Source organism: Maylandia zebra, linkage group LG20 (genome assembly GCF_041146795.1).
Source record: "Maylandia zebra isolate NMK-2024a linkage group LG20, Mzebra_GT3a, whole genome shotgun sequence".
Classification (NCBI taxonomy): Eukaryota; Metazoa; Chordata; class Actinopteri; order Cichliformes; family Cichlidae; genus Maylandia; species Maylandia zebra.
The window spans coordinates 36,018,561-36,044,541 of record NC_135186.1 but is presented as its reverse complement, the minus strand read 5'-3'; the positions used below and the strand labels follow the sequence as shown (position 1 = coordinate 36,044,541).

Genomic DNA, 25,981 nt, shown 5'->3' with positions numbered 1-25,981 from the left:
TATTCCTGACCTTAACCAGGACTTTAATGATGTTAAATAGCGTGTTTCTAAGCGATTTGAAGAAAAAGAGCGAACATGTGTAGGTTCAGTCCAGACGGTTCTCATATTTCCTCTTTTTCCGAGGTCGTCATTTAGGAACGTGGTGGGTAGCCGAAAACGTAATATGGTGACGATTTGTCACCTAGCGTAAAATGTTACGCTTTGGGAGTGAGAACGGGTTGACTTGGTTTATATCTGACCCAGAGAGACTGCAGGTCATAACTTCTTACCTGAAGTTCAGTTCACACTCGGACCGGCGGCCGCCTCGGGTCTCTTTTCCTTCTGCGTCCCCTTTCTCCAGCCCGAGAACGTGTTGCTTTCTCTCATCCACCTGCTGGCCTCCACCACTTGCTAATGTTACTGAATCTGTGGAAGCTCCGCGATAGCCACCACACGAAGTAACGAGTAACGACCCTATCTAAATCCCAGTGTTAGGTTTGTAGCTTGAACCCATCCGCTGGAACGTTGAAGACAATATAATTACACTGCTAAGCAAGACACAAATAGGCAAAGTTCTTCATGTTACTCGTGCACGGGAGAGAACCGGACAACCGCTTGACTCCAGTTGGTCTCGTCCGTCCTCCCGTAACACTGTCTTTTTATTGAGGTTACATGAATATGCATAGGTTCATTAACATACGACGTCTACATACAAACAAAGAGTACCTTGCCTGTGTGTGTCTGTGTGTGTGTGTGTGTGTGTGTGTGTGTGTGTGTGTGTGTGGCTGATCAAAGGGTCAAACATCCTTGGTCAGGAAGAGGGTAGCCTCCCCCTCACCCTAGATGGTTCATCCTAGATAACACGGTGAGGAAGTCCTGCAGTTCATCTAAACAAAGAGCACTTAGACTAGAACAGACGTAGCTACGTTAATCCTACCATAAAACAATAAGACACGGTATGACCTCTCATGCTCCCAAAGTGCTGTCTAATACACACAAAGTTTGCAGACTATCAAGGATCAAAACCTCTACCAATCTACAACTAATTACAAAACTCTAAGCATATATAAGTAAATATTTCTAAGCATAAATGACAATCAACAATACAAATCTAACACCCAGTAACGACTAACGCGTTCCTGATTTTGGCATAATAACTAGTTACCGTGCTCGTTACCACAATAATAACGTAGTTACTGTAACGCGTTACTTAATAACGCGTTAGTCCCAACACTGCCTTCCTGTCTCATTTCATTTATTGTCTTTACATCAACCAATCAAGTCACTCCATTCGATGTTTGATCGCAATTTCTATAACTTCCGAGACCACCAACGATGATATTATTCAGCTATAAAGTGTGATGTGAACATATTTAGAACTTACCGGAATGAAAATGTCTTGAGCACACCAACTGATATCTGGAGACGTAACAGAACTTGATATCAGCTCGTCTCACGGCTGCTATCCAGGCTAGACGCCTTCGTTTGGTAATATCCGATACATGAGCTCCTTCATGTTGCTTCCAGGTTGGGAAAGCATAAAAAGACAATCCAAACTTATTCCCGTGCCGGTCGTAAGATCGAACATTGCAGCCGACCACACAGCAAGTACGAACCATGGCTATGCTTTCGCTCCTTACTTAGACCCCCCAAAATGGCCAAAATCCTTTCCACGCCCACCCCCGTGACATCACGCTCCAAAGCCCTATGAGCGTGCAGCGTTTAAAGCGTGGAAGTACTGACCTTACTTTGAGTTTGATTCCATAAAAAGTGACAAAAACATTAGTGTCCGTTGTGCGTGGGAAGAAAACTTCTTTTTACAGCGAAAAAAACCCCTAAACTTCCAAGCAAGCACCGAGTAGCTACGACGTAATGGGAAACTCACAGAGAAACTCAACTGACCGCGGCACACCTGCACCAGGGTAAACCTCCGCCTACCCTCACTCCTGCTTTACAGGTGAAAATAGAGCAACAGGACCGCTGAGTCTTTGACTTTATTTATTTTTTGCTGTGTTTTACTTGCATCTATTTGAAAGAGTGAGTGTAAACACAAAAAATATTTTATTTTATGTGCTGGAATGTGCAGAAAATAGCTTTAAATGTTAAACTAATTTCTTCCAGTCAGAGAATGTTGCATATAATTAAATGTTTGCTTGATGCATAAAGTTAAAAGATTAAAACTAATAAAACAAGTTTTAAAAAGAGACTTTTCCATCTGATTACATTTTGTATGATGGATTATGCAGAAAAAGTAGAATTGGGCTGAAAGATCTATCGCTTTATCACCTATTCAGGTTGTAAATCGTGCTTTTAAAAAGTAACTAAGTAACTAAGTAATTAATTACTTTTGAAAATACGTAATCAGTAAAGTAACGGGATTACTTTTTTGGGGAAGTAATCAGTAATTAGTTACTGATTACTTTTTTCAAGTAACTTGACCAACACTGATCCCCACATGCATCAAACAGTCAGACATAGTTCCTAAGAAAGTCCAGCTCCCAGCAGTTTAAATGACCATTGCTTCTGGATCCTTGATGTTTGCAGAGATAAAGCGAGATCAGAACCTTAAACACATCCTCCTTGCCCGAGCTTTACAATTTGCATACGTCCCCACAGATCCACAGATGACTCCATAGCCCACTTACTCAACTCTATCCAATTTGGGCACTAGCAGAAGGGTTCATGTTAGCCTGTTATTTATAGACTACAGTTCAGCACTTAATGCAGTAGCTCACTTCAGGCTGGCCACTAAACTAACCTTGGCCTGCCTTCCCCCACCCTCAAGGCGAGTCTTCAGTTTCCTGACTAGCAGACCACAGGTGGTTCGCACAACAGGTGGCTCAAGGTTGTGTGTTGAGTCCTCTGTTGGATCCCCCTTACACCTATGACTGTGCAGATACTTCAGACTCATCATCATAGTCAAGTAGACTCACTACTCAGTCACTTGAACACAAATAATGATGAGGCTGCCTGTCGGTATGAAGGTAAGCACCTAGCTGACTCGTGTAAGGAGAGCAACCTTGATGAATCAACTCAAAGACAATGTCACTTAAAAACAGCAGAGATGCTTTGACCCTCTCAGCATAAATGGGGCCCAGGTGGAGAGAATGAATACCTTCAAATACCTTGGTGTTTACTTGGGTGCATCACACAGTTAATTAGTGCCAAGTGACACTAGAATTTCATTCATTAAAACTGAAACACTGCTTTCTTGAGACTAAGAATTTCATTTTTAAGCCTGAGTGAAAACAGACAAACTGCCTCGGGCCTAAAAACTAAACTTGGGCTGTGAAGAAAATCGCCATGTTGCACCAAAGTTTCTTTTTTGGAAAATAAAGTCTGAACTGAAGATCGTAGCAAGAAATCGTCACTTTGTAATACAGGGTTTGGGAATGAATCAAAATCATAATATTTACCATGAAGTTCTCCTGAACTTAAGATGTTATTTTGCCCCAGATGCAGTCTGATCAGATGCCCAGACCACCTCACCTAGCTCTTAATCAGTTAGAGGTGAGAATCCATCCATCCATTTCAGAGTGGGGTGCTGATCTGTTATTGGGGCCCATGTGGTCATAAACAGGGAAATATTGGTTCTCTCTGTGACATCATAAAGAGCTAAGAGTAGAAAATCCCTCCTGTCTGAAGCTGGGTTTTTAGCGTAGTCTAAAGGTTGAATCAGAGTTATTTGTGAACACAGGCACACCGACTCATTTCTTTGACACTTTGAAATGTTTGATTGTTGAATGTTCAGAGAAAGAGGACAGAAGTCAAATAAAGGCAGAATAAGTTCATTTAAAAAACATGAAAAGGAGAAAAAACTGACGAGAGAAAGAAACAGAAAACTGAGGATCAGAGAGTCACGCTGACATGGAGAAAATGGAAAGTGAGCACGGGTGGAGCGTGGAGTGGGGAGTTATTTTGTGCGTACCAGTCGGTGCAGTGTGTGAAATGTGAACTCTGCAGTGTGTGTGTGTGTGTGTGTGTGTGTGTGTGTGTGTGTGTGTGTGTGTGTGTGTGTGTGAGGGTAATTCGGCCGTTCTTCACTTTGTAAAATAGTTTTTGGGATACTTCATTTTAGTGGGTTTGGGTTTCGAGGATGCTGAGAGTACTCACAGAGACAGGGAAGTCTGTGTGAGTGTGAGTAGGGGAGGATCCTATTTCTCTTAAAGCCGGGTCAGCAACACAAAGATCAGCAGAGCTGAGAGTGAGAGGCACTGAGGAGGGAACGCACACACTTTTAAACAGGCACACAGACTCACACTAAGACAAGCGGCCTTTTGTACACACTCAGTTGTTGATCTGTCTGACACGCAGACTCTTCGCTGGACTCTGGACCACTTGAGAATATTCCCCAGGACTCTATTTCTCCTCATGCACCTGCAGGGACTCTCAGCGCTCCAGGGGGTCAGTACCCAGAGAGGGACCATGACCCCATGGACCACCCAGGATGGAGCTTCATGCAGCTCCAGAGAGAGGACAGGTTCCAGCGGCCGCTGCAGCCCACTGAGGAGAGCTCCTCTCTGGGTATGGCTGCTGCTGGGGGCTTTGGTGGTTCCTGGAGCCTGGAGCTTTCTGAACGAGGAGCAGGAGGAGATGCTGGTGGAGCTTCACAACCACTTCAGAGGACAGGTTTCACCCAGCGCCTCGGCCATGATGCCTCTGGTAAGACCCTACAAGTCATCCCAAATAAGCATAAACAAAGGAAGGGAAGGTAATGCAGCACGTTTATCCAATAAATGTCAGATATTGTATCTGATATCACCTTTTCCCCCTCGAGTGCAGATACAGAATATAAAAGCAGACACATCTATAAATGTCTAATTTTCTGTCCAATGTCAGTACATTTAATCACTGTTTTTGCTTATTCATCACAAATAAGCAGAGACGTCTATACTCATGGTTATATTAGATATATATCAGCAGATTAGAGTAAAATAGTATGAAGTCATGTTTTTAGGGCATGGAACTGGACTCAACATCACCATTATGCTATATTGGTGAGTCCAGGCTACAAGTAATTGTTTGGATCAGGAGCAGACCAAGTGTGAGAGTGTTTGATTTAAAGCACAGCATTAAGAAATAAAGATTTTCATCCAGCTTTAGAGAACTCACTAAAAATATATCTTTATCTCTGCTGACTTTTCTTTGTGTGAGCATCAAACTAAACTCTAAATGCAGCATCTCTGTTTTCTGTAACTGAACTACTTTAAATATGGTGTAAATACAGTTAGCCTGCAGCTACAGCAGGCTAATACATAACCTGCTTAGCTGAGAGTGATTCAGCTTTTTTTGATTGAGTAACTTGTGGTTTTGAGCTGTGAATGTGTCATCACTCCGGGGAGTAGGACGACAGTGGCTTCACTGATCATGAACCATTTACGGTGTTACATTTTTCATCTTTTTGACTCATCGTTATGTTGATGCCATCAGGAAATATATGCGATTGCAGGAAATGCAGCAACTTAATACTTTGAATTTGGTTTAAAAACAGAACAGAAACGGTTGGCTAATCATGTAAAACGGCGATGACAGAGCACAGCTGCAGATCTTTACTGCGTAACAGAAATTCACGCCTTCGTATCGCCATTATGATGACGCGCAGTAGTGTGTCCTGGATTGGTGTCCTGGGTGTTCTTCATTCCATGTCGGTTTAACTGGTTTTTCTAAACTGGTCATAGGCGTGAATGTGAATTGTCTTTTCTGTGTGTTAGCACTGGTGTAACCCACCCCTCACCCAGTTTCGGAGAAGAAGTTGGAGAAATGGATGGGTGTTGTTTTTTTCTTGTCTTTGTGAATGATAGGAGTAAGCACCCCAGCAGTTACACCAAATATGGACATGAATCAAAGTAAAACAACACTTCAATAGTGATCATTGTTTCATACAGCAGCAGTTTTAACCAAGTCAAAAGCTCCAAACATCCATCTGTCCATTTGCTTCTCCTTAAGTCAAAATGTATCAGTTGTTAACTGAAAAAAACAACTTGAACCATGGATAGTATCATAATCAGACCACAGCATCTGAGAGACACAGATCTTAGGAGGACCCCATTATTATGGCCAAAGCACAATGCTCTCCCTAAGCACCACAGCCTCACAGACCTGAGTGATGATCCTGTCTATGTTTGTAAATGGCGAATGCACTGCTTCTTTTATAGCACTTTTCTACTCTTCTTGAGCATTCAAGGTGCTTTCTATCTAACATTCAAACACATTCACAGTCTGATGTATGCAACTCTGGGTTTAGCATCTTGCCCAAGGATACTTTTGCAGACTGGAGCCGGTTGGGATTAGGGATGGGTATCGTTTAGGTTTTATCCGATACCAGTACCAAACCGGTACTTTTGAAACGGTGCCGGTGCTTAAACGGTGCTCGAACCGGTGCTTAAAGAATGGAGAACACAAAATTGGTCCAAAAACCTCTCATGTTCAGCTGTTTTTTTGTAAAAAGATAACAACGTTAGCCTTTTCTGCAGCTATGGGACATATATGGTATCACTCTTGGCTGGAAGCAGTGCTTAAACAATGGAAAAAACACAAACTTTGTCCAAAAACCTCTCATGTTTAACTGTTTTCCACTTTTTCTTTGGTCATTTTAGCCTTTTTGGTGAAGGGAGTATCTGCCATCAAACAAGAAGAAAGCCGCATGTAACTATGATGATGTTTGCTAGTTCACCTTACATGCGTTAATGTAATAACGTGGTTAGCCTACTCAACGTAAATTACACACGAACAACATGAAGCTACTCACACAGAGAAGAACGGCTGCTGCTGCATCATCATCCTCATCATTTCTGCTACACTGGCAGGACTAGGGGCCAGGACTCTCCTCTTCGGGTTTTTGGGGGATGTTGCTAACTCCGGGTCGATAACAGGCACCACACCTGCCCGCCTACTATCCTTGGAAAGGTAAAATGATTGGCTAGAATCCAAAGTGTATCACAGCTCAGGGGGAAAAAAGCACCGAAATGTGCGCTGCTTTTCGGTCTGGTTACTACCGTTTATGTCAGAACCGGTCCCATAATGGCACCGGATACCGGTACCCATCCCTAGTTGGGATTGACCCTCCTGAGCCGGAGCCGCCTCTGTGCTTGATTAGAGCGTTTCCCATGTATAGTTCGGTTATTCTGGTGCATATCAGCTGATGAGTTTTTAAATTTGTAGCTTTTTCCTGTGGTTTGATTTCTTTTCACACAGAGAAAACTCCAAGCAAACCAGAATGTGTCACTGCAAACCACATAATGATGCTCAGAGTTGAACAAGTAATCTCGCTTACCTGGCATTTTCCCGGTGGGCAGGCGCAGTTTTGGACTAATGGGCCGATTTGAAGGGATGCTGCACACCGGATGCCCAATCAAATCTCTTAACTGGCCCCTCCCCCACTAACTAACGGATAATGTGGAGAATTTACTCCTAACATTAATATTTATCTGAGCAGGTTTTAGGCGTAACCCTGGTACCGAGTGCAAAGCACGCCTGAATGCGTTTAGCTCAAACCTGCAGCTTACACCTGTTAGTCGTCACACTGAGGCGGGATCTCGTTCTCACCATAAACAAACGGCTCTGCAAATCATTTGGAGCCGGAAGGAGACGGCGTCCTCTAAGGGAGTCGGTGTGGCTGTTTTGGAGCGCGCCTGAGTGTCACTGCTGAGCTCAGATCTGCACAACAAACTGCACCAAAGGGCGAAAACAAACCAGAGTTTGATTTAAACTGAATACAAAGCACAGTTTTACTGAGTTACTGAGTTTTACAGTTATTCTAGTGCTTTCTGATGAGTGTTTCTGGAGTTTTTCACTCCTGCTGTGATCTCATTGTCACACCAGTGATTCTGAGCATTAGTCGTGTTGTATTATTTGAGTTCTGGTTCCTGTTTAGTTGTTTGTGGAGTTTTGGGCGCACGTTTAGATGACCTTGCTGTTTGTACTAACCCTCGGTTCCTACTTTGAGTTTGTGTGTCATTCCTCCATCTGTTAACTTTCTTTTTTATACTCCGTCTCTCTTCTAGCTTTGTTTTCTGGCCCCTGCTTTAGTTTTAGTTCCTGTCTGCAGCTTCCCTGATTGTTCTTGTCTGTGTTAATCCTGTTAAGCTGTGCCTCATTCCCCACCTGTGTCCTGTCGTCCAGTCTCTGTATATATAGCCTTTTCTTCTCTTTGTCCATTGTCAGTGTTTGTTGTTGCTTCCCAGTGTTCTGCTCTCAGTGCCCTTCTGTGTTTTGGATTTCTGCTGGGTTCTGATTTTTAGACTTTGTTATCGGCCTCAATAAAGACTTGCCTTTCATTGTTAGAACTTCTTTTTTCCTGTGGCCAGCATTTAGGTCCAAACCTGTGTAGTCACCACAGTTCAGGACAAAGAATTAACCCCGTGAAGCCCACAGCTCTTTGAACTGTGGGTAATTTATTTAAACGAAGACTACAAAATGTTCTCAGATGGTCTCAAAATGTCTGCCAGGGAGCCTTCATGCATCTGAGCATCTGATAGCAGAACTGCCCAAAGCCAATCCAGACGTAAGAAATCTTACAGCTTAGGGTGCAACTGCAACTGCAGCACACTTCAGAAATGGACTGGATATATAAAAAAACATTTTTTTAAATGTTTTATTTGCACCAGGTAATAAATGTTTGTATTTTTCACTGTAAAGCTGGATTTTTAAACCCTGGGAGTTTATGGGCATCCTTTAGTGTTCACTTCCTTTTTCAGCCCCTCAGTTGCCAGTTCACTGCAGTTAAAGTCATTTCCCCGGAATTGTCTTTGTCTTTAAAGCATCAGCACTTATAACCAGTCTTATGTAAAGCACCCAAAGGTGTTCACGGCCTGCAGACAAGTGAGGACAACCTTTCACAGAAGATATAATTCTGCATTGCAGTGCGTGTGAGATAAGACTGCAGTGACATCAGGCAGGTGTTGCTAATGCTACAGCGGCCTGCGAGTCTCTGTTTCGTAACAGTTTAAACCTCCACAAAACTGCTTGTGGGTGGAGGTAGTTTACAGATGTTTGACCACCCAGTCAGTCTTTTCCCAGTTACAGGGATCCGGTCTCCAGTTTTCTGAACCGCGCCTGACTCTGAGCTTCATCCTGAGTAATCCAGAGACCTGAAGACAACACAGACTGACCATTGTGTTCAGAAAGAGATGCTGCTGTTGGGTTTCACTAATCTAATTGTGTTGCATCAGCAGCAACAACCATCCACTGAGCCTCGTGTAAAAGGCTGAATTGAAATCTCTAAAATTAATCTGCTGCTAAAAAAAAGACCCCAACAAATTCTATTTTGTAGAGACGAATAAAACTGAAGGGACGAGCCGTGTTTTCAGTCTTTAATACTGTTAATTCCTCTCCATATGTGTGTGAAACTCTACTTTTACTTTGAAACGCGCGGGATTTCTCCGGTTAGAAAATTAAACAGAGCAAATAAGACGATTCTGCTCATTCTCATCACGGTCCGCAATTTATTTTCATCATTTCCAGCTGTGAGCAGCTCTTGGAGTTCTTGAATTATGGGATATCAGGGTTCATCGGAGCCGAAAGCAAATTCAGTTTGAGTTTACGTGACATTGTTTTAAAAGGCTCGGGGTGATTATTGGTGCTGAGGCAGCAGGGCGACGTTCGGATCAAAGGCTGCAGTAAAAAACAGGAAGAGGAACATGTGACTATAAGGAGAAGGAGACGGATAAAAACTGACTGGCCGGATGTCTGTTTACTGTCTTCGGTCCAGAATAGACCTGATTTCCTAATATTCTCAGTTCTTGTTCTGTTGTCTGCTTTTTCTTCTTCTTCTCTCTGCCGAATGTTCCCCCGAGCACAAGTGCATATGTAATCTCTGGCGCTGTTTGTTGGATCCGTCTTCTAGCTTTGTCTTGTTCTAATTATCCTTGTTTGTATCTGTGTTTTGTGTCCCGTGTTTTCATGACGAACACACCAAGGCTGTCCCGAACACCATTTTCTGAACTCTGGTAACCAGCAGCAAACGTTTCTCCCAGTGGAGGTGGGGCTGGGATTCTCACCTCATTATTGTCTGATGAAATCATATGCATACGGTAAACACGATGGTCCATGATCACTGAGAAAGAAACAAGTCAGTGCACAAACTGCATGAAACGGAAGAAAGGGAGAGGTCCCTGATCCTCACCAAGAGATCCACAGACTCTCTGCCAAGTTTGCAACACGGATGATGAGCATGATGACACTGCTGTGAGTGACAGAGACACCAGGCTGAGACGATAAATAGATCCATATTTTAAAAAGGTGTGGTCTCTAATTACCTTGATCAGAAAAGCCAGTCGTGTACTGTTTGATAAATAAATACTGGAGCATTAAAATGATCAGTCTCTCCAGTTTTTTCTTCTGAGTGGAAGGACAGCTGACAGCAGACCACAAGAAGACACTCGTTAGATATCAGCTAAACAATCACAAAGCCTGCCACAACAGCACACAACGTAAGATGACATCATGTTATCAGATGTGAAGATGAAGATGCTAAAAAACATGTTTGCAAATGCAGGTGAAGCGACGATAATATCACTCAACTATAGTGATACAGCAAACCAGTGAGTTTGACTCTGTGTTTTCTTATTTATAGAAGCACGAATTAACATTTTAGTTTATTGTTAGTCTGATAACATTTATCAATGAAGGATTAATAAAAAAGCATGATTATCACAGTTCAGAGTGCATGTGAGAGCTTTCTGTCTGTGCATCAGATAAAAGCTCTGCGATGGTTTTGTGCTGAAGCTTCGGGCTGGCTGCTTGTTTTGGTTTGCTCACTGGACCAAAGACGAGCTGGAGGAAGTCTGACTCGTTTTGGAGATGTTACAGTGAAGGATGCACCTCTCTGAGTTCTCTGAGGGAATTTTAGGATCAAAGTATTCAGCTGTGTTTGACAAACAGCTGGGATATTTATCGTGATAATTAAATATCCTTCTAATTAAAATCATAACTGCTTCCATATTTTTCACTTTGCAATTTGATCATATCAGCACAGATAAGTCATGTAACAGCAGAAACATGTCCAGCTGTCTAGATGATCTATTGCTGACATGACCTGACATGTTGTATTTCAGGTTAACATTCAGTCGGTTTTTCATAATTCAAAGAAAATATGTCTTTCAGTACCTATAAAAGAGCGAGACCACCTTATATGTTTCCTTCATTATTCAAAAATATATTTTTTTTGTCTTTTATGTGAATGTGTTTTTATCAAAGGTTAATTTGACTACAAACACAGACAGAGAGCTTTTCACTGGTCGTTGGTTTTTCAGATAGCAAACTTATATTTGTGGATTTCTGGCTTCTGCTCTTCTGAAAGAATCCAGCATGATTGAGGCCAGAGTGTTTGTGAAATCCAGCTTTTGAACAGTTTAACATGAGGTCTGACTGAGTCATGTCATGTTACCTTAGTTAAACTGACATTGGGAGTCCCAGTAGGTCAGTTCCTTGGAACTGTTAGTCTCCCCCTTTTACCGGCTCCACTTACAATCAGTTGGTTTTAGTTATGTGCAAAGGAGAAAAACAGTGGCGCAGTCTACAGTGTGGATGTGAACATTACTTATATTTCATTTCCCAAAAAGACGAGAGTGTGACGGTAAAGTGCAAACCGTGTCCAGAGGAGAAACAGCTGCATTGTACTGCTAACAGAACTCTTTGTAAACACCTGCATAGACAGCATGCTAATGCTAAGCTAGCCCAGAGACAGTTTAAAGCCGAGTGACCCAGCAGCCTGACCCTGACCCTCAGCGCTCGGCCTCCAGTTCTACCTGTTCATGTTTATAAGTAGAGTCACTGTGGTGACCACCTTGTGCTTGATTTCATCTTTGCTTTGTGCTGTTGCATTTACCTTCATACCTAAATACTAAGAAAAACACTGTATGTGCCATTATTATTATTTACAGCCATTCTTCTGTGAGCACTTAAGAAAACTGTCCTGTGTAATATATATAATACATTACTTTTTTTGGAGTAACAACACAACAAAGAGAAGAAATACTCCCAACACGCACAAACATTCGACCCACAGCATGTAACTGATTCTGATGTCTTTGATATGCTGCTTATTGATGGTGGTGACTCTTAAAGCAGAGCGAATGAGAAGCAGATAATCGATAAGGATATTGAATCGCTAAGTTCTTATCGTCCCATCTCTCTATTAAACCTTTTGTGCCCGGGCCTGAGAGCGAACTGAAGACTCTGCTCCCCACACAGACGCTCAGGGCGCACCTCTGACTGCCAAATGGCAGCATCATGCAGGACACCCGCCTGACAATCATCAGCCAAGATCTGTCAAAGTCTGGGTCACATGTTAACCACAAGCAATTAAACCTCTGAAGCCCATAAACCAGAAGAAAGGATTAGTCCGTTTTCCACCACAGGAACTTTAATGTGTGGTTCCATTGTGGAAATCTCCTCAGCAGGGCTGCTATTAGGATTGGTTTCAGTGGAGAGAGTGATGTAGAAAAACTCCAGTGAGCGGGACGATAGGTTAAACTGAGAAACACCAGCCGCTCCAGCCGCCCTGGGAGAACAAATGAGATGAAAAATAAATGCGGGAACTGCATCAGCGAGGTGATGTAGGGACTTTGGTGCTTCATTATGTCACTGATGAAGTCCACAGAGTCCACAGGTGATCTTTTTGGTTTAGTGTGGACCAGCAGGGATCAGAATCAGCACCTCCAAAACTGAGGCCACGGCGCTCACCTAGAAAAGAACGGATGGTTGATGCAGCGATGCTGCACGTAATCTCCCTGACACTGGACTCTCGGCTGGCCTGGGGGGTCGTCTCTGTGTCCCCCTGGAGGAGCTGAAGGATGTTGCCGAGCATCTCTGACTAAGGCTAGACTGCTGTCAGTGACTCTGCGCGATCACACATCTGCAGTGTAACCTGGGCTTTTATATCAAGTCTTCAATGTAAAAACAGCTGCCAGATGTCAATGGAGTCTTTTATTTCTCTGATAAACGTTTGAGTGCTTGTGATTGTAGTTATCGATGTTCAGGTTCAAGTTATTCTCTTGTTTTGTAATTCCAGCATCTGAGGTGCTGTGAATTTCACTTCCTCCCTGTTTGCTTTCTCTAACATCTCATGGTTAATCTACTCCACTTGTCACTATAAACACCTCAGGACACATAAAAGCACCTGTTATGCTGAATGCTGCAGTTTGTTTTAGTCGTAGTTACAGAACTGCTAGCATGGATTTGTTTATTTCTCTTTCCTATCTTCCAGCATACAATGGATGGCAAAGATCCATTTTAATAACACTGCCTCCCCGCCTCCTTTTACTACCAACCAAAACCATTTTTAATTCACTCAGTGAGTTGATAAAAACGTGCTTGCACAGGTTGGCAGAGCAGGGTCATCACTCTTTATCAGCAGAGTAAATCAGGCCTGGGTTCCAGGAACAGGCGGGTGTTTCCATTAGCAAGCGTGTCAGAGGGAACAGACTGAACAGCGAGGGAGTGAACGATCAAGGTTGAGCAACAGAAGAGGAGGACGGCTGGGGAAGAGCCAAGCGATGAAGAGGGGGGAAGAGAAGATTTAGATAGAGAGAGAAAAGAAAATTAGTCAGAGAGAATGAATGAGCGCCCAGAGGAATGTGTGTGTGTGTGTGTGTGTGTGTGTGTGTGTGTGTGTGTGTGTGTGTGTGTGTGTGTGTGTGTGTGTGTGTGTGTGTGTGTGCGCGCGCGCGCGCGCGCGTTTGGACCAGGGGAGGTCGCAGGCTGTCTCAGCCTCCATGGGAGCCCCACAGGGACGTTTCCATTTTCATATTATTTTCTTATGATTTTAGCTGGTCTGCAGAGAAAAAGATGTGAAGCAGTTCAAGGAGACAAGGAAGGGAAGGAGGTAGGAAGGAGAAGACAAATGAGGGGAGAAAGAGGAGGTAAGAAGACAGTGATGGAAAAGAGGAGCAACAGGGAGATGAGGGGAGACTCAAAGGGAGGAGGAGAAAGAGACAGAGGACAGAGTTCAGCATTTGTTGGGATGTAAAGGCGTCTGCAAAGCAGCTGGTTCAGAGACCTGGACTGAGCCAAACCAGTGCAACCAGTACAGGGGAACCAGATGGAAAGGGCACAAAGGAGAATCAGGTTGACCAGTTCACATCCAGCTGAACAGAACACTGACTTTGACGAACCTACTCGTCACATGTTAGAGCCCGAAACGGACCTAGAGCCCAGTAAGCTATGGCAAATGCAAACAAACTAACTAATAAATCTGTTTCAGATTTTTCGGAGGGGGGGGGGTCTAATGTGCTCTAGAAACAAACTCAACTTTCATTGTAGCCACGACTCACTAAGTAAACTCATCCTTTGTGATTTTAATTCAATTACGTTTTATTTATATATGCATACGCACTTTATACTGAAGTCCACACCTGAGGGAGAAACCTCGACTCTGTGAGCTTGGAAACAGTGAAACATATCCATTAATTTATGAGTCAGTGATTAAAACACAAAAACTTTGTTCAGATTACAAAATACAGGCTGCAGTTAAACTCAGGAGAACATAATCAGCTGTTCTCAGATCAGGTGACTTCCAGTACAGTCGACAGTGATGATCGTGTGTGTGTGTGTGTGTGTGTGTGTACACCACATGACCTGAAAGTCATAATACAGACCAGATGTTGCGAGCGCCTGCAGGGAGAGGAATGTGAAGGAGACCCCTGACTATTGTTTGTGTTGCATGTCAGCGCTGGACAAATAAACACACACACGCACACGGGGATATTAAACTCCCTGTCAGGGTCCTGTTGTTCATTCTTTAGGTTTCGTAGCAACAGTGACTCAGACCACGAGCTGCAGACAACGGGCTGAGTTAAAGGCGTCACTGTGCTCCGTCTCATCACTCATGACCATCATCACATGACGTCTTCAGCTGCAGTGGGAGGCAAACAGCGAATCAGAACTCTTAATGGTGACTTTGACCGGTTTTGTCCGAAAACTTGTTGCGGATAAATACAGCAAAATAAAACCAGTACCAGCGGGAAGATTTATTCATAACACACGGGAAAAGACCCAGGGAAACTGCGTTAACCATAAAAAGGATCAAAACCCTGAAAACCATGACTTTCACACACGAGCCTCAACTCTCGCAGCCCGGTACCAAACGACTCACGGACTGATGCCGGTCCATTGTCATTTCTTGTCCCAGTCGGAGCATTTTTTGGTTGGTCTTCCTAAAAGGAAGCTGATACAGAGAGCCGCTGTTCTTAATGACTTTTTTGAAGGTCACACGTCCTTGCAGTGGGCTATTTGCCTTTCACCAGATCAGTTTCTGTACAGGAACCTGCTGTTACAGACATGATGGGAAGGAAATGTGCACGTCAGGGGGTCAGACTGCGTTCAGGGTCAGAGGTCAGGGGTAAGGGGTCGCCCATGGTTTGTCTTGTATAAAGGAAGCAGGATAGAAAATAATTGGAAAAAATAAATAACTTCAGCATCTTTAAATGACTGCGAGGCCAGGACAGGATGACTCAGCCTTGGTGGCTCAAACACAGTGGCTGCTTATGAATCAGCTCTCTGCGTTCGACATTTCATTGGTCTGATATTAAATGTCATATCATGTGCAATAATATTTATTTAACTACCGGCTGTCAAATTTACTTTAAGAGGCCGTTCAGCTTATGAAGCCTCTACCAGTGTCACAGAAAACAGCAACAATGATCCTGCTGTTGACTCTGCTGGAGAGCTGTGGCTGATTTTATAGTACTGGGAGATATGGAGGTGGTTAGATAACCAGATTAAAGCAGCTCCAGAATATTTGTACATTGCTGTTTTGGATTTACTGTTTTATGGCTTGTTGAACTCTTGGGAAATGCAATGAAATTATCATGATAATTAAAAGCAGGTTTAAAGAGGGGAGGGAACCAAAAAATGGAGAAGGGTTATAAAACCACCAATTTAATCTCACAAACAATAATTCATAAGTATGACTTTAGTAACGTCTGGTGTGAAATTTTAATAAAACATATACACTCAGTTGTCGTGAAAGCATCGGTGCTGTGTCTACATTAAAACTCTGATTTGTGCAGCGTGCACAAATAAACATGAAGACCAAATAACTGGACAGAGTCGTGGTCGTCATCCCTGCTGAACTGCTGCTTGCAGCACATGAACGACGATGTGCACCAGTTCATTGATGTCTGTGTGTCTTTTGTACTTGTATGCATGAAATTTGCTTTCATCTCTGCTTCGAGTCCTGATCCGGGCGAACCGGCCAACGACTTCAAGGCCGCGACTCAGATATCAGAGCCACATGTACGGCACCGATGAATAAAAGCATAAAAGTCAGCTTGTGTTTCACAGAGAGTCACTTACAAGGCAGCACTGAACACACAGTTATTATACTTATGGAGCACAATTATGCCATAATTATTATGTTTGTCCCACAATATGAAAACACTTCAGCAACACAACATGAACACAATCAATATCTGATTACAAAAAAAACTTAGGCTTTACATTTCCACTTCCTCCTCTTGTGTTCTCTCGTTCTTACATCTTTCTCCCTGTACCTGTACCTCAGACCCTACTGTTGCTGTTTCACTGTAATTTGTATCAACAGTGTAATGAACAGGATATAATTCTGAAATGAAAGTTAGCTGTAACAGAATTATCAGTAGGGATGGGCACTGATAAGATTCATTTGATTTTTTTAGTTCTCATTGATTGTCTTTGGGTTCTTACTGGCTCAGCTTTGAGAGTCACCACAATCTCCAAGCAGCATATCAAAGACTTTACCTTCATGTGAATGAGTCGCATGCTGTGTGGTGCAGGTGCTTGTAAAGAGCTGGAGTTGCGTTGGCAGCATCATGCAGTTGTTTCCGTCCTGCAGGCAGTTTGCAATTAACTCGTCCTTTTGTGCAATAAAAACAAAAGTAATGTCCAGGCTGGAGACTGAGCCACTATTTTCCTCCTCCGGCATGCAAAATGTAACTGAACTGATTAGATAAGTAGATCCGATAAGCGTGATCCATAAGCAGGCACACTAACAGTTCCAAGGAACTGAACCTCTGGGAACTGGTTCTCTATTTCTACTAATCTTAAATATTTCAACAACAATGAGGATGGTTCAAGTGTATTGATTTATTTTTTTATTCTGGGGCTTCCCTATAGTAGAGTTCATGATCGACACACAACAGAGATGCAGGTAGATGTTGAACAGAAGATGAGCCTTTATTTGGGGCTGCACACAACACTACAAAACCAAATCCAACGGGGAACTGAGCTAAACTAACAAAATCCTAAACTGGGGGAAGCTAAGCAACACAACACTAGATACAGAGGGAAAAAACAATACAGAGCCTGAGACCTGAAGAAACCTGGGACTTGGAAAACACGAGAAAAGCAGAGGAAACGCAGATGAACCAACGAGACAGGGAGGAAGCAAAACACGGGACTGTCAAAGTAAAACAGGAAATACACGAACATAGAAACCAGGATAAACAAAGGAAGCATCTAAAAAAATCACTAAAGTACAACCAGAAACTAACAGAAACAAAAAATAATAATAAAAAATGGATCATGACAGGAATGTTGGAAAAAGGCGTTTTGTCAACCAGCTTTACTTTTACATGTTCATTTGATTGCTTTAAACTCTGACAGCTTGTAATATGGTTGGTTACGTGACTTCCTCTCTGTATCTAAAGTTATAACACGCTGCCTTGCAAAATGACACGAGCTGTTTATGATTAACAAACAGCAGATTTGGTGGTGCCAAACCAGCACTTCTGTAACATTCAGTGGTTGTTTGCAGAAATGGGATCCAAACCTGAAGCTGGTGGCAGAGGGCTACGCTGCTAAATGCATCTGGAACCACAACCCAGAACTGGAAGATACTGGAGAGAATCTGTACGCGGGCACCGGGCCCCTGGACCTCCGAGCGGCTCTGGAGAAATGGTTCCTGGGTGAGTGATCTCAGAAGTAAATATTTGTTGGCTTTCTTGTTTACAGCAGACAGATTACAGTCAGTGGTTATCTTTGAACAGTAGAAGTGAGGCTTACAGAAAACCGCTCCAAGCAGTGTTGGTTTTCAGTATTTTACAACTACGAGATCTGCAATCCAATCTATTTCACAATGACAAGTCAGAGCAAATAAGATGTTTGTCTATTTATAATCACTAGTAAACCTTTACTACAGAAAGACAGTCTCTTTGAGTCGACTTCTCAGGGGTTTTAAAAAATTACTGCTGCTTTTAAAATACGATCACCACAACTAGTTTTGTTTCTCGTATCACCCTATTAGAGCACTTCGCTCTCGCTCTGCAGGCCTACTTGTTGTTCCAGAGTATTTAACAGTAGAATGGGAGGCAGAGCCTTCAGTTTTCTGTGGAACCAGCTTCCAGTTTGGATTCGGGAGACAGACACTATCTCTACTTTCAAGATCAGGCTTCAAACTTTCCTTTTTGCTAAAGCATATAGTTAGTGCTGGACCAGGTGACCCTGAATCCTCCCTTAGTGATGTTGCAATAGGTGTAGGCTGCCGGGGATTCCCATGATGCACTGGGTGTTTCTTCTTCACTCACTATATGTTTGTACACTTCTCTGCATTTAATCCACTGTCACCAAGTGCTTGCTGTTAGGGGGACACCTGATTGTTGGGGTTTTCTCTGTACTATTGAAGGGCCTTTATCTTACAGTATAAAGCACCTTGAGGCGACTGCTGTTGTGAAAGTGTGGATTGAACTGTGACTGTAAATGTTCAGGATAATGACAATTCTCATAAATCTGAAGGAATAACTAAACACTGTCACAGCGCTCGTTACTGCAATAAATCAAAAACTGTCACTCTGTAATAAACAAACGCAAATTAACAGAACAGGACTCGAGCATTTCACCAAGTTATAATTTTTCTAATATGGACTAGTTTGAGGAAACTTATAAGCTTTAATATCCACCAGCTCAGCTGTGGCACACCCAGGCTGAGGTTGGAGTTTCGATTTTTTCCTCACCTTTGGTAACTAAAAACATTTCTGCTACAGTCGAATGCCGACTAGATTTTAAATGCATTGTTATGTTGCAGTATCACTAGAAGTATTTTTGCTGCTGTGATGTTAATAGATGAACCTACCACACATTAACTATGGATCAGTGATTTACTGAACTTGTATAAAAATGTAACTTTAACACTGAATGTTAAAGTTACAGCTCCTGATGTAGTTTCTCAGTTTTCAACACTTTTTGTATTTGATTTCACTCAGCTGTGCTGAAATTGTTGCTTTTTGTGTTGTGAGATTTCTTGTGGTTTTTCCAACCATCATACTTCTGACAGCAGTGCCCTGTGCCAGACCAGCACTTTAGCTTTGCATCCTTATTGAACCTTATTGTTATAGCTTCTGTTTATTATTTTGTATTATCTCTCAAGTTTCAGGATAAACATACCAGATGTTCATCTTGACTGCAGAACCTTTACTTGTCACTGGATATGTCCTGAATGTGGTGATTCTTCAACTAAGTCTCATCATTGTTCACATTAGAATAGTGTGTTCTAATTGATCTGTTCTGTGCAGAACGCCTGGACTACGACTTCCAGAACAACAGCTGTGACGAAGATAAGATGTGTGGACACTACACACAGGTCACAAACACACACACACACACACACACACACACACACACACACACACACACACACACACACACACACACACACACACAGTATACACAGTTAGGCTATGTATGTGGACAATGACAGGGTGCACGCCCAAACTGAGAATGACTTTAATTATCAATCAACTGTCCAGTTACTTCTCAGTAATGGGAATACGACTAAAATGGCTAAAATCCACTGCAGAGGACATTGTCCAAAGCTTGTGTAGAATGTGGCAGATCCACTCAGTTTAAACTGTGCGTGTGTGTTACAGATGGTGTGGGCAGACACACACAGAGTGGGCTGTGCCTTCCATCTCTGTGACACTATGGAGGGACTGGACTGGGACAGAGTCTCCTTCCTCGTCTGTAACTACTACCCAGCGTCAGTACCACGACTCCTTCCAGTGTTACTGCTGCACAATACTACAACAAGTGCTCCCTCTTGTGGACTGTACTAATAATTGTGTGAATGCTGTAAAGCACTCACACAAATTGAGCTATTCATGTGGAATTCAGCTTTTTCACATCTTCTTTCGTTTTAATTTAATCCCTCTTTAAGTTTTCAGTTGCATCATTATGATTTTTCAGAAAATACATACGTTGTTATGCAGTTTGCTTTGAGTGAAAACTCGCTCAGTTTTCACTCTATCATTATTGTGGAAGTAAGAGATTTTTGTCAAATCATCTCAGAGCTACACAAAGTCTGAAAACTCTCCATAGAAACACAATCAGGCTGGAATTCTCTAATGCGAGCCGCTTTCCAGTTGTCATATCTCCTCAATGAAACAATTTCAAAGCTTGAGCCTTTGGCCAGTTTATCTTCAGACACTCCTAATGCTCACAATTCAATAATTTTTGTTCTGTTTATCCACGAATTGCATTTGTTTGAGGGCAGGAAATCTGTGCTTCTCTCGGATTTCAAACTCCGGAAATAAAGCACTTTTTTCTCTTGTTATATCTCCTTCATGGATTTCCACAGAGACCTGAAAACCTCCATGATGGTTCACCAAAGCCTAATGATTGTTAAAGAATGATGGTGGATGCTTCAAATAGATTTAACGTTACAAAACGTTGTTTGAGAGCAAGTCAAGGCAGTTTTCACTTCTCTTCTACTCAGTTATGTTACATTACAAGTCATACATCTTTAATAATTCATATTGTAATAATGAATTATGAACACCTGAAGATTTCCCCATCTGCTCTTAAAAGAAGCGTGCAAGAATGACCATTTTAGACCCAACGGTTAGGAAATTATGGCCATTTGTTTGAGAGGAATCCTGAATGAATTCTGCAACTTTTCTAATATGTACTTCAGCTTCTTCACCTCCAACTCCAGTGTCTGAGATAAGTGCCTGTTTGGCTCACTGAGATGAGCAGCTGCCAGTATACTGGGTGGCGCAGGTTCGAATCCTACCCGTAGCTCTTGCCGCACATCTTCCCCGCTCTCGCTCATTCTTCTTTCTTGACACTCTTCGGTGTACCCTTTCAAATAAAGCTGTCTTCAGCAAACACTTCAGCTTCTTCACTTCTTTTCAGCAGAAAGTTCTGCTTCGTTTGCATTTTTCAGCAGTTAATTTCCACCACACTGCATTCACACTGCATTTTTGCAGAAAATGCAAATTCTTCTAGTTACACTTTACTTGTTTGACTGAAGGCAGGAGACACGTCATTAAATGTGAATTCTTTGGGCTGTATTGTATATTTTAACATCCCTTTGTTAACATACTTTTTAAAGTCAGTTGATTCACAGTAATACAGGCAATTTAATACGATGCATATATACACTGGTGGTGCCTCATGCTGCGGACAAACTAACAAAGACTAACACTCAACTGTTTGACTCAGTTTCTGTTAGCTTTTCTTTTTATTTCTGTTTTTCTTGTAACACAATCTGGAGTTATTAAATTTGGATTTGTATGATGTTTTGTGTACGTGTGTTCAGAGGGAACTATGAAGGAGTGCGGCCGTATGTTGAAGGCGATTGGTGCTCCAGATGCCCCGAAAACCTCCAGAAATGTGAAAACAGTCTCTGTGGTAAGAGTACAGTCGTTACTCCTCCTGATCTGTGTTCATCCACATCAGCATTTTATTTTAGGACTTTATTTTTGTTGATGTATTTTTTTATCAGCATATAAATTTAATATAATATATATGTGCTATCGTGCTGTCCCATGTCAAATTTGATATGGACTGTAGATCCACCAGTGTGGGTCGAATCAAACTAAATTGTGACTTTGTGGGATCTCGAAGCTCTATATGTCATGCCTGTGTGTATTTTTTCTGCAGCAATGGTAACAGAGTTTAGGGGACGTCAGCTCTGTTATGAGCACATGCGCCCGGGTCCCTTACCTAAAAATATTTCTCACTGGCAGCATTAACGACTGCGAGACCTCATTAGATCCCAGATTAAAACAAGTTTACCTTCATTTATGTTTTCCAGTTCCCGACACAGTAGAAGAAGAGGATGAAGATGATGATGATGTGACAGCTGATCCCATGCTCACAACAGGAGAATCCAGTCCTGATGCAACAACTGATCCCCTCCAACCTACAGATGATGATGTTCTTCCTACAACACCTGACTTTCCAGTGGAGTCTACCACCGCTGACGGCATTCCCAGTGTTCCCACCGTGCACTTTGCATCGAGCACTGAAGATACACCGCCTCCACACACCACGGCTGAGGCCACCAAGCCTCCATCTGCCCCCCCAACAACGCTCGCTACACTGATAAACAAGATCGGTCCTGATACAAGGGAGGAAGAGAAGGAGCAGGAGAAAGAGGAAGAGGAGAAACTAAATGAAACGCCACATAAGGAGGAGAAAGGTGTGAAGAGAGTTGTTGGAAGTATAATAAATAAGGACAGTAGCGCTGCACAGAACAGTGCTGGCTCGATGTCCTCGCCTTCAGTCCTGCTAGCCTGTCTGACTGCGATCCTGATTGTCAGGCTGTGAGTAGAAGAAGAGGAAGCGTTCTCCTCACTTCACCATATTTGCATTGACTGCACATGGCCTCGTTAATCCCTCCCACCGTTTCCCCTCTCTGCCTTGTCGAGCAAAATAGGTCAATTTATAAATCAGCCTCACCATAACATAGCTGCCATTTCTGCCACATCTGCATCAAGTCTGACTGAGATTTGGGTCAAACAATGTGTGCATAACCTGCTTCAACCTGCCTGGAAAACTAAAGTCTTACAGCCAGTAAACTACCGTTCACTGACAGGAAATATGATGTTTTCCAAAACAGCTTCAGAGCAGTTTGTGAAATAGTTAAGAAAAAAAGATTAATCTATTGGTTCATGGACACACAGTCATGGTCACTGTTGCAGTTTGGCTAGATGGTTTCATTTGTGGTTTGGGTAAGTCTCTGTAGTAAAAGGATTTCCTTTTGTACTTTTACTCATCACACCTGCATGGAAGCCCGTTTCCACCACTAAAAAAAAAAAGGTTCCATAACTCAAAATTTTGAGTTATTTTCTTAAAATTTCGAGTTATTTTCTCGAAATTTCGAGTTATTTTCTCGAAATTTCGAGTTACTTTCTCGAAATTTCGACATATTAACTCGAAATTTCGATTTATTAACTCAAAATTTTGAGAAAAGTAACTCGAAATTTCGAGTTAGCGCTGCCAATCAGTAATCTACGTGAATGACTTCATTTCCTTGTTACCCGGAAGCTGAAGCCCTCAGCTACAAATGCTACAGCTAAGCTACCGGTATTACATCCAGTCGCACAGATTGCTGAGTGTTTTCAGCCTGGCTTCACAAATGATGAAATCCCTGTGTTATTAGCTGAATCACATGGTGTTACTGTCAGCAAACGTACTCGCGAAAGCGCCAATTTCTTGGGATCCGTTTTTGAGTGCGCGTTCCTCTGCGCCATATGCTTCCGGGAAACAAGACAGCGACCTCATTCACGTATATTTTTGATTGGCAGAGCTAACTCGAAATTTCGAGAAAATAACTCGAAATTTCGAGAAAATAACTCGAAATTTCAAGTTATGGATACTGGCTTTTTTGTTTTTATTTAGTGGCTGAAACGGGCTTCCATACACCTGAGCAGGTTTTGATTACCTGCAGGTTCTCTGTGGAGATCAATGCATCGGATAACTGCTGACTATGCAATCGTCAGTTTTTAAGTTTCAGTTTTCAAAAGTTATCAGCATGTACAAACATCGACCAGTGGATGGAAATTGCAGAAGTTGCTGCTGAAATTTCTAGGTACACAGGAAACCCTGAAAACTAGCTAGCCACAAAGTAGCTCAATAATTGACAGAAAATTAAAAATCATAAAACACGTCACATTTTCTGCCCATTCTCATGTTTAATTTAATTCACTGCCTATGTGCTAAAAACAGCGTAGGATTTTATTTCCTTTTTCAAAGCACAGAGCTGGAAGGCCTGTCCACATATCTGCTAACCCCCAAACGTCGGCCTTTACACCCACAGGCTAAATTGGGTGTAAAATGTTAACCACAGGTTAGGTAGTGCCAGCTTCGTGCAAGTTTGTCTTAAAAATATGTGGTTTCTGGCACAATATAAACTCCTTAATTACATAATAAGTTATGTATAAGTTGTATCGTGAAAGAAGGGAGATCCATGTCCCTGTACGTGAACACGTTGTTTTCCTCACCGCTTCAGAGATGATTGAGGGTTTTTTTTCACTTATATCAGATTCAACTGTGTCCATCAGAACATCAGGTAAGAGTCTGAGAGGAGTGTCTGAACATCGTTAGCCTATAGCTTAGCATAAAGACTGGAAGCTGTCTCCAGATTTGATGACATCATCAGATCAAATAACCTGTGCTTAACTTAACGAATAATTTGAACACTTGCAGCAGCTGTTTTGGACCCCATGTTTTAAGCCTCATTCAACCTTCACAGAAACACAGTAAACGGTTTAAACTGTGCTGTTAAATCTATGAGCACAAATGACTTCATCCGACTCCCCGAGGATGTAGGACACTGAATATTGTAATTATTTAGACTTTGTTTTAAACTTACTAAAATGAAGTGTAAATATTTTGTCAAAATATCAAATGTAATAAAGTTTCACCAACCTGTTTGTAACTTTATCCGTTTCTATCTTTACATGTAAAAATGTCCAGGATGTAAAATGCCGGCCCGTGTAGTCTAAATGAAGGTAAAAGCAGGATTGTCATTAATGAAACCTGCGTTTCCAGTCAGATCATAAAAATGTTTTAAATTATTGAACAGTTTAATAGATGGAAAATTATGGAAGAATTGTATAACCGTCACAGCTGGTTTACAGGTCAAAACCCCAAACGGTTGTTTTTCCTCTACTTCCAGTCTTTGTGCTAATAAGTTAATCATATCCCTCGTCTTACTTTGAGCTGCTGTTCTGCTTTAACTCTTGGCAGAAACTCTGATACGTGAACTAGCCGGTTTTTTACACTAAAAAACTGAATTTGCTTCATATTTTTGATGTTTTGTTGCTACTATGCCATCAAAAACTGTGCAAAGTCCTAATGATCTTATTTTATGCACAAAAACGTGTTAAAATAAGAAAGTGAAATACCAAAAAAAATATATATATATGAACATTATTTTACTTACATATTTTTCATTTGGAGTTTGAGCTCCGTCAGATATTTACAGCAGTGCTTCCTCTGCACTGAAAACCAAACAGCACTGGAGTGCTGCAGAGGAGCTGCTCACAAACTGATCCCCCGCTGAGATCACCTCTTTGTTTTTGGATGTTGTGTAATGATGAAAGTGATGTGCATCAGCATCATCAAGTGAAAGCTAACCGAGTGGGAGACATTTTGTTTTACAGGGATTTTAGTGTTGTAGTAGGTTTGCAGGAGAAATAATCACTGAGTGTGTTTGTTGTGTTTCAAACTGACGACCCTGCTTCTTCTTTTTCACCGCTACATGTCTACTGTACACCGTATTCTCTCTCAGACTGGAACTACAACTGGACAACATCTAACAATTGACATATCTCTGCTACGCTGTCTTAGAAGGAAAATTACCATAATTATCCTAAATAACTGTAGCAAAGGTGGCTGTAAATGTCTGTATATAAGATAAATAAATAAAAAACCTACCTTACTTCCTTTAGTTGATACTGTGTGACTTCTTCTAATATTTCACAGTAAGGATAGTAAAAGCTGAGTTTGCTCGATGTTGAAGATACCATTATTTTTTTAGAGACGTCTCTTTTTAATGGAGGTAATTGGGGACTTTTTCAGTGAAATACTGCAGTTGACCACTGGGACTCAGCAAATGACACTGACTACAGTGGATGCAAAAGTATTCGGCCCCTTAAACTTTCCCACATTTTGTCACATTACAGCCACAAACATGAATCAGTTTTATTGGAATTCCACATGAAAGACCAACACAAAGTGGTGCACACGTGAGAAGTGGAACGAAAATCAGACATGATTCCAAACATGTTTTACAAATAAA

The 25,981-nt window shown here is 42.0% G+C and overlaps 1 protein-coding gene and 1 pseudogene across 2 annotated transcripts in view; one reads left to right on the top strand and one right to left on the bottom strand.

Moving 5' to 3' along the window:
• Positions 1–485: 485 nt before the first annotated feature.
• LOC143414319 (histone H1 pseudogene) overlaps positions 486–25,981 on the bottom strand; it is a 37,420-nt pseudogene continuing 11,924 nt past the window's right edge. The window contains exon 2 of the transcript XR_013094847.1: positions 486–1,090. The product of XR_013094847.1 is annotated as a histone H1 pseudogene (transcript). The remainder of the gene's footprint in view (positions 1,091–25,981) is intronic.
• On the top strand, positions 4,063–25,630 carry LOC101476713 (uncharacterized). Its single transcript, XM_004573225.4, has 6 exons — positions 4,063–4,641; positions 17,714–17,864; positions 19,467–19,534; positions 19,821–19,930; positions 21,491–21,582; positions 21,989–25,630. The coding sequence occupies exons 1-6, from the start codon at positions 4,351–4,353 to the stop codon at positions 22,501–22,503; spliced, it is 1,227 nt and encodes a 408-aa protein (XP_004573282.1). The 5' UTR covers positions 4,063–4,350; the 3' UTR covers positions 22,504–25,630.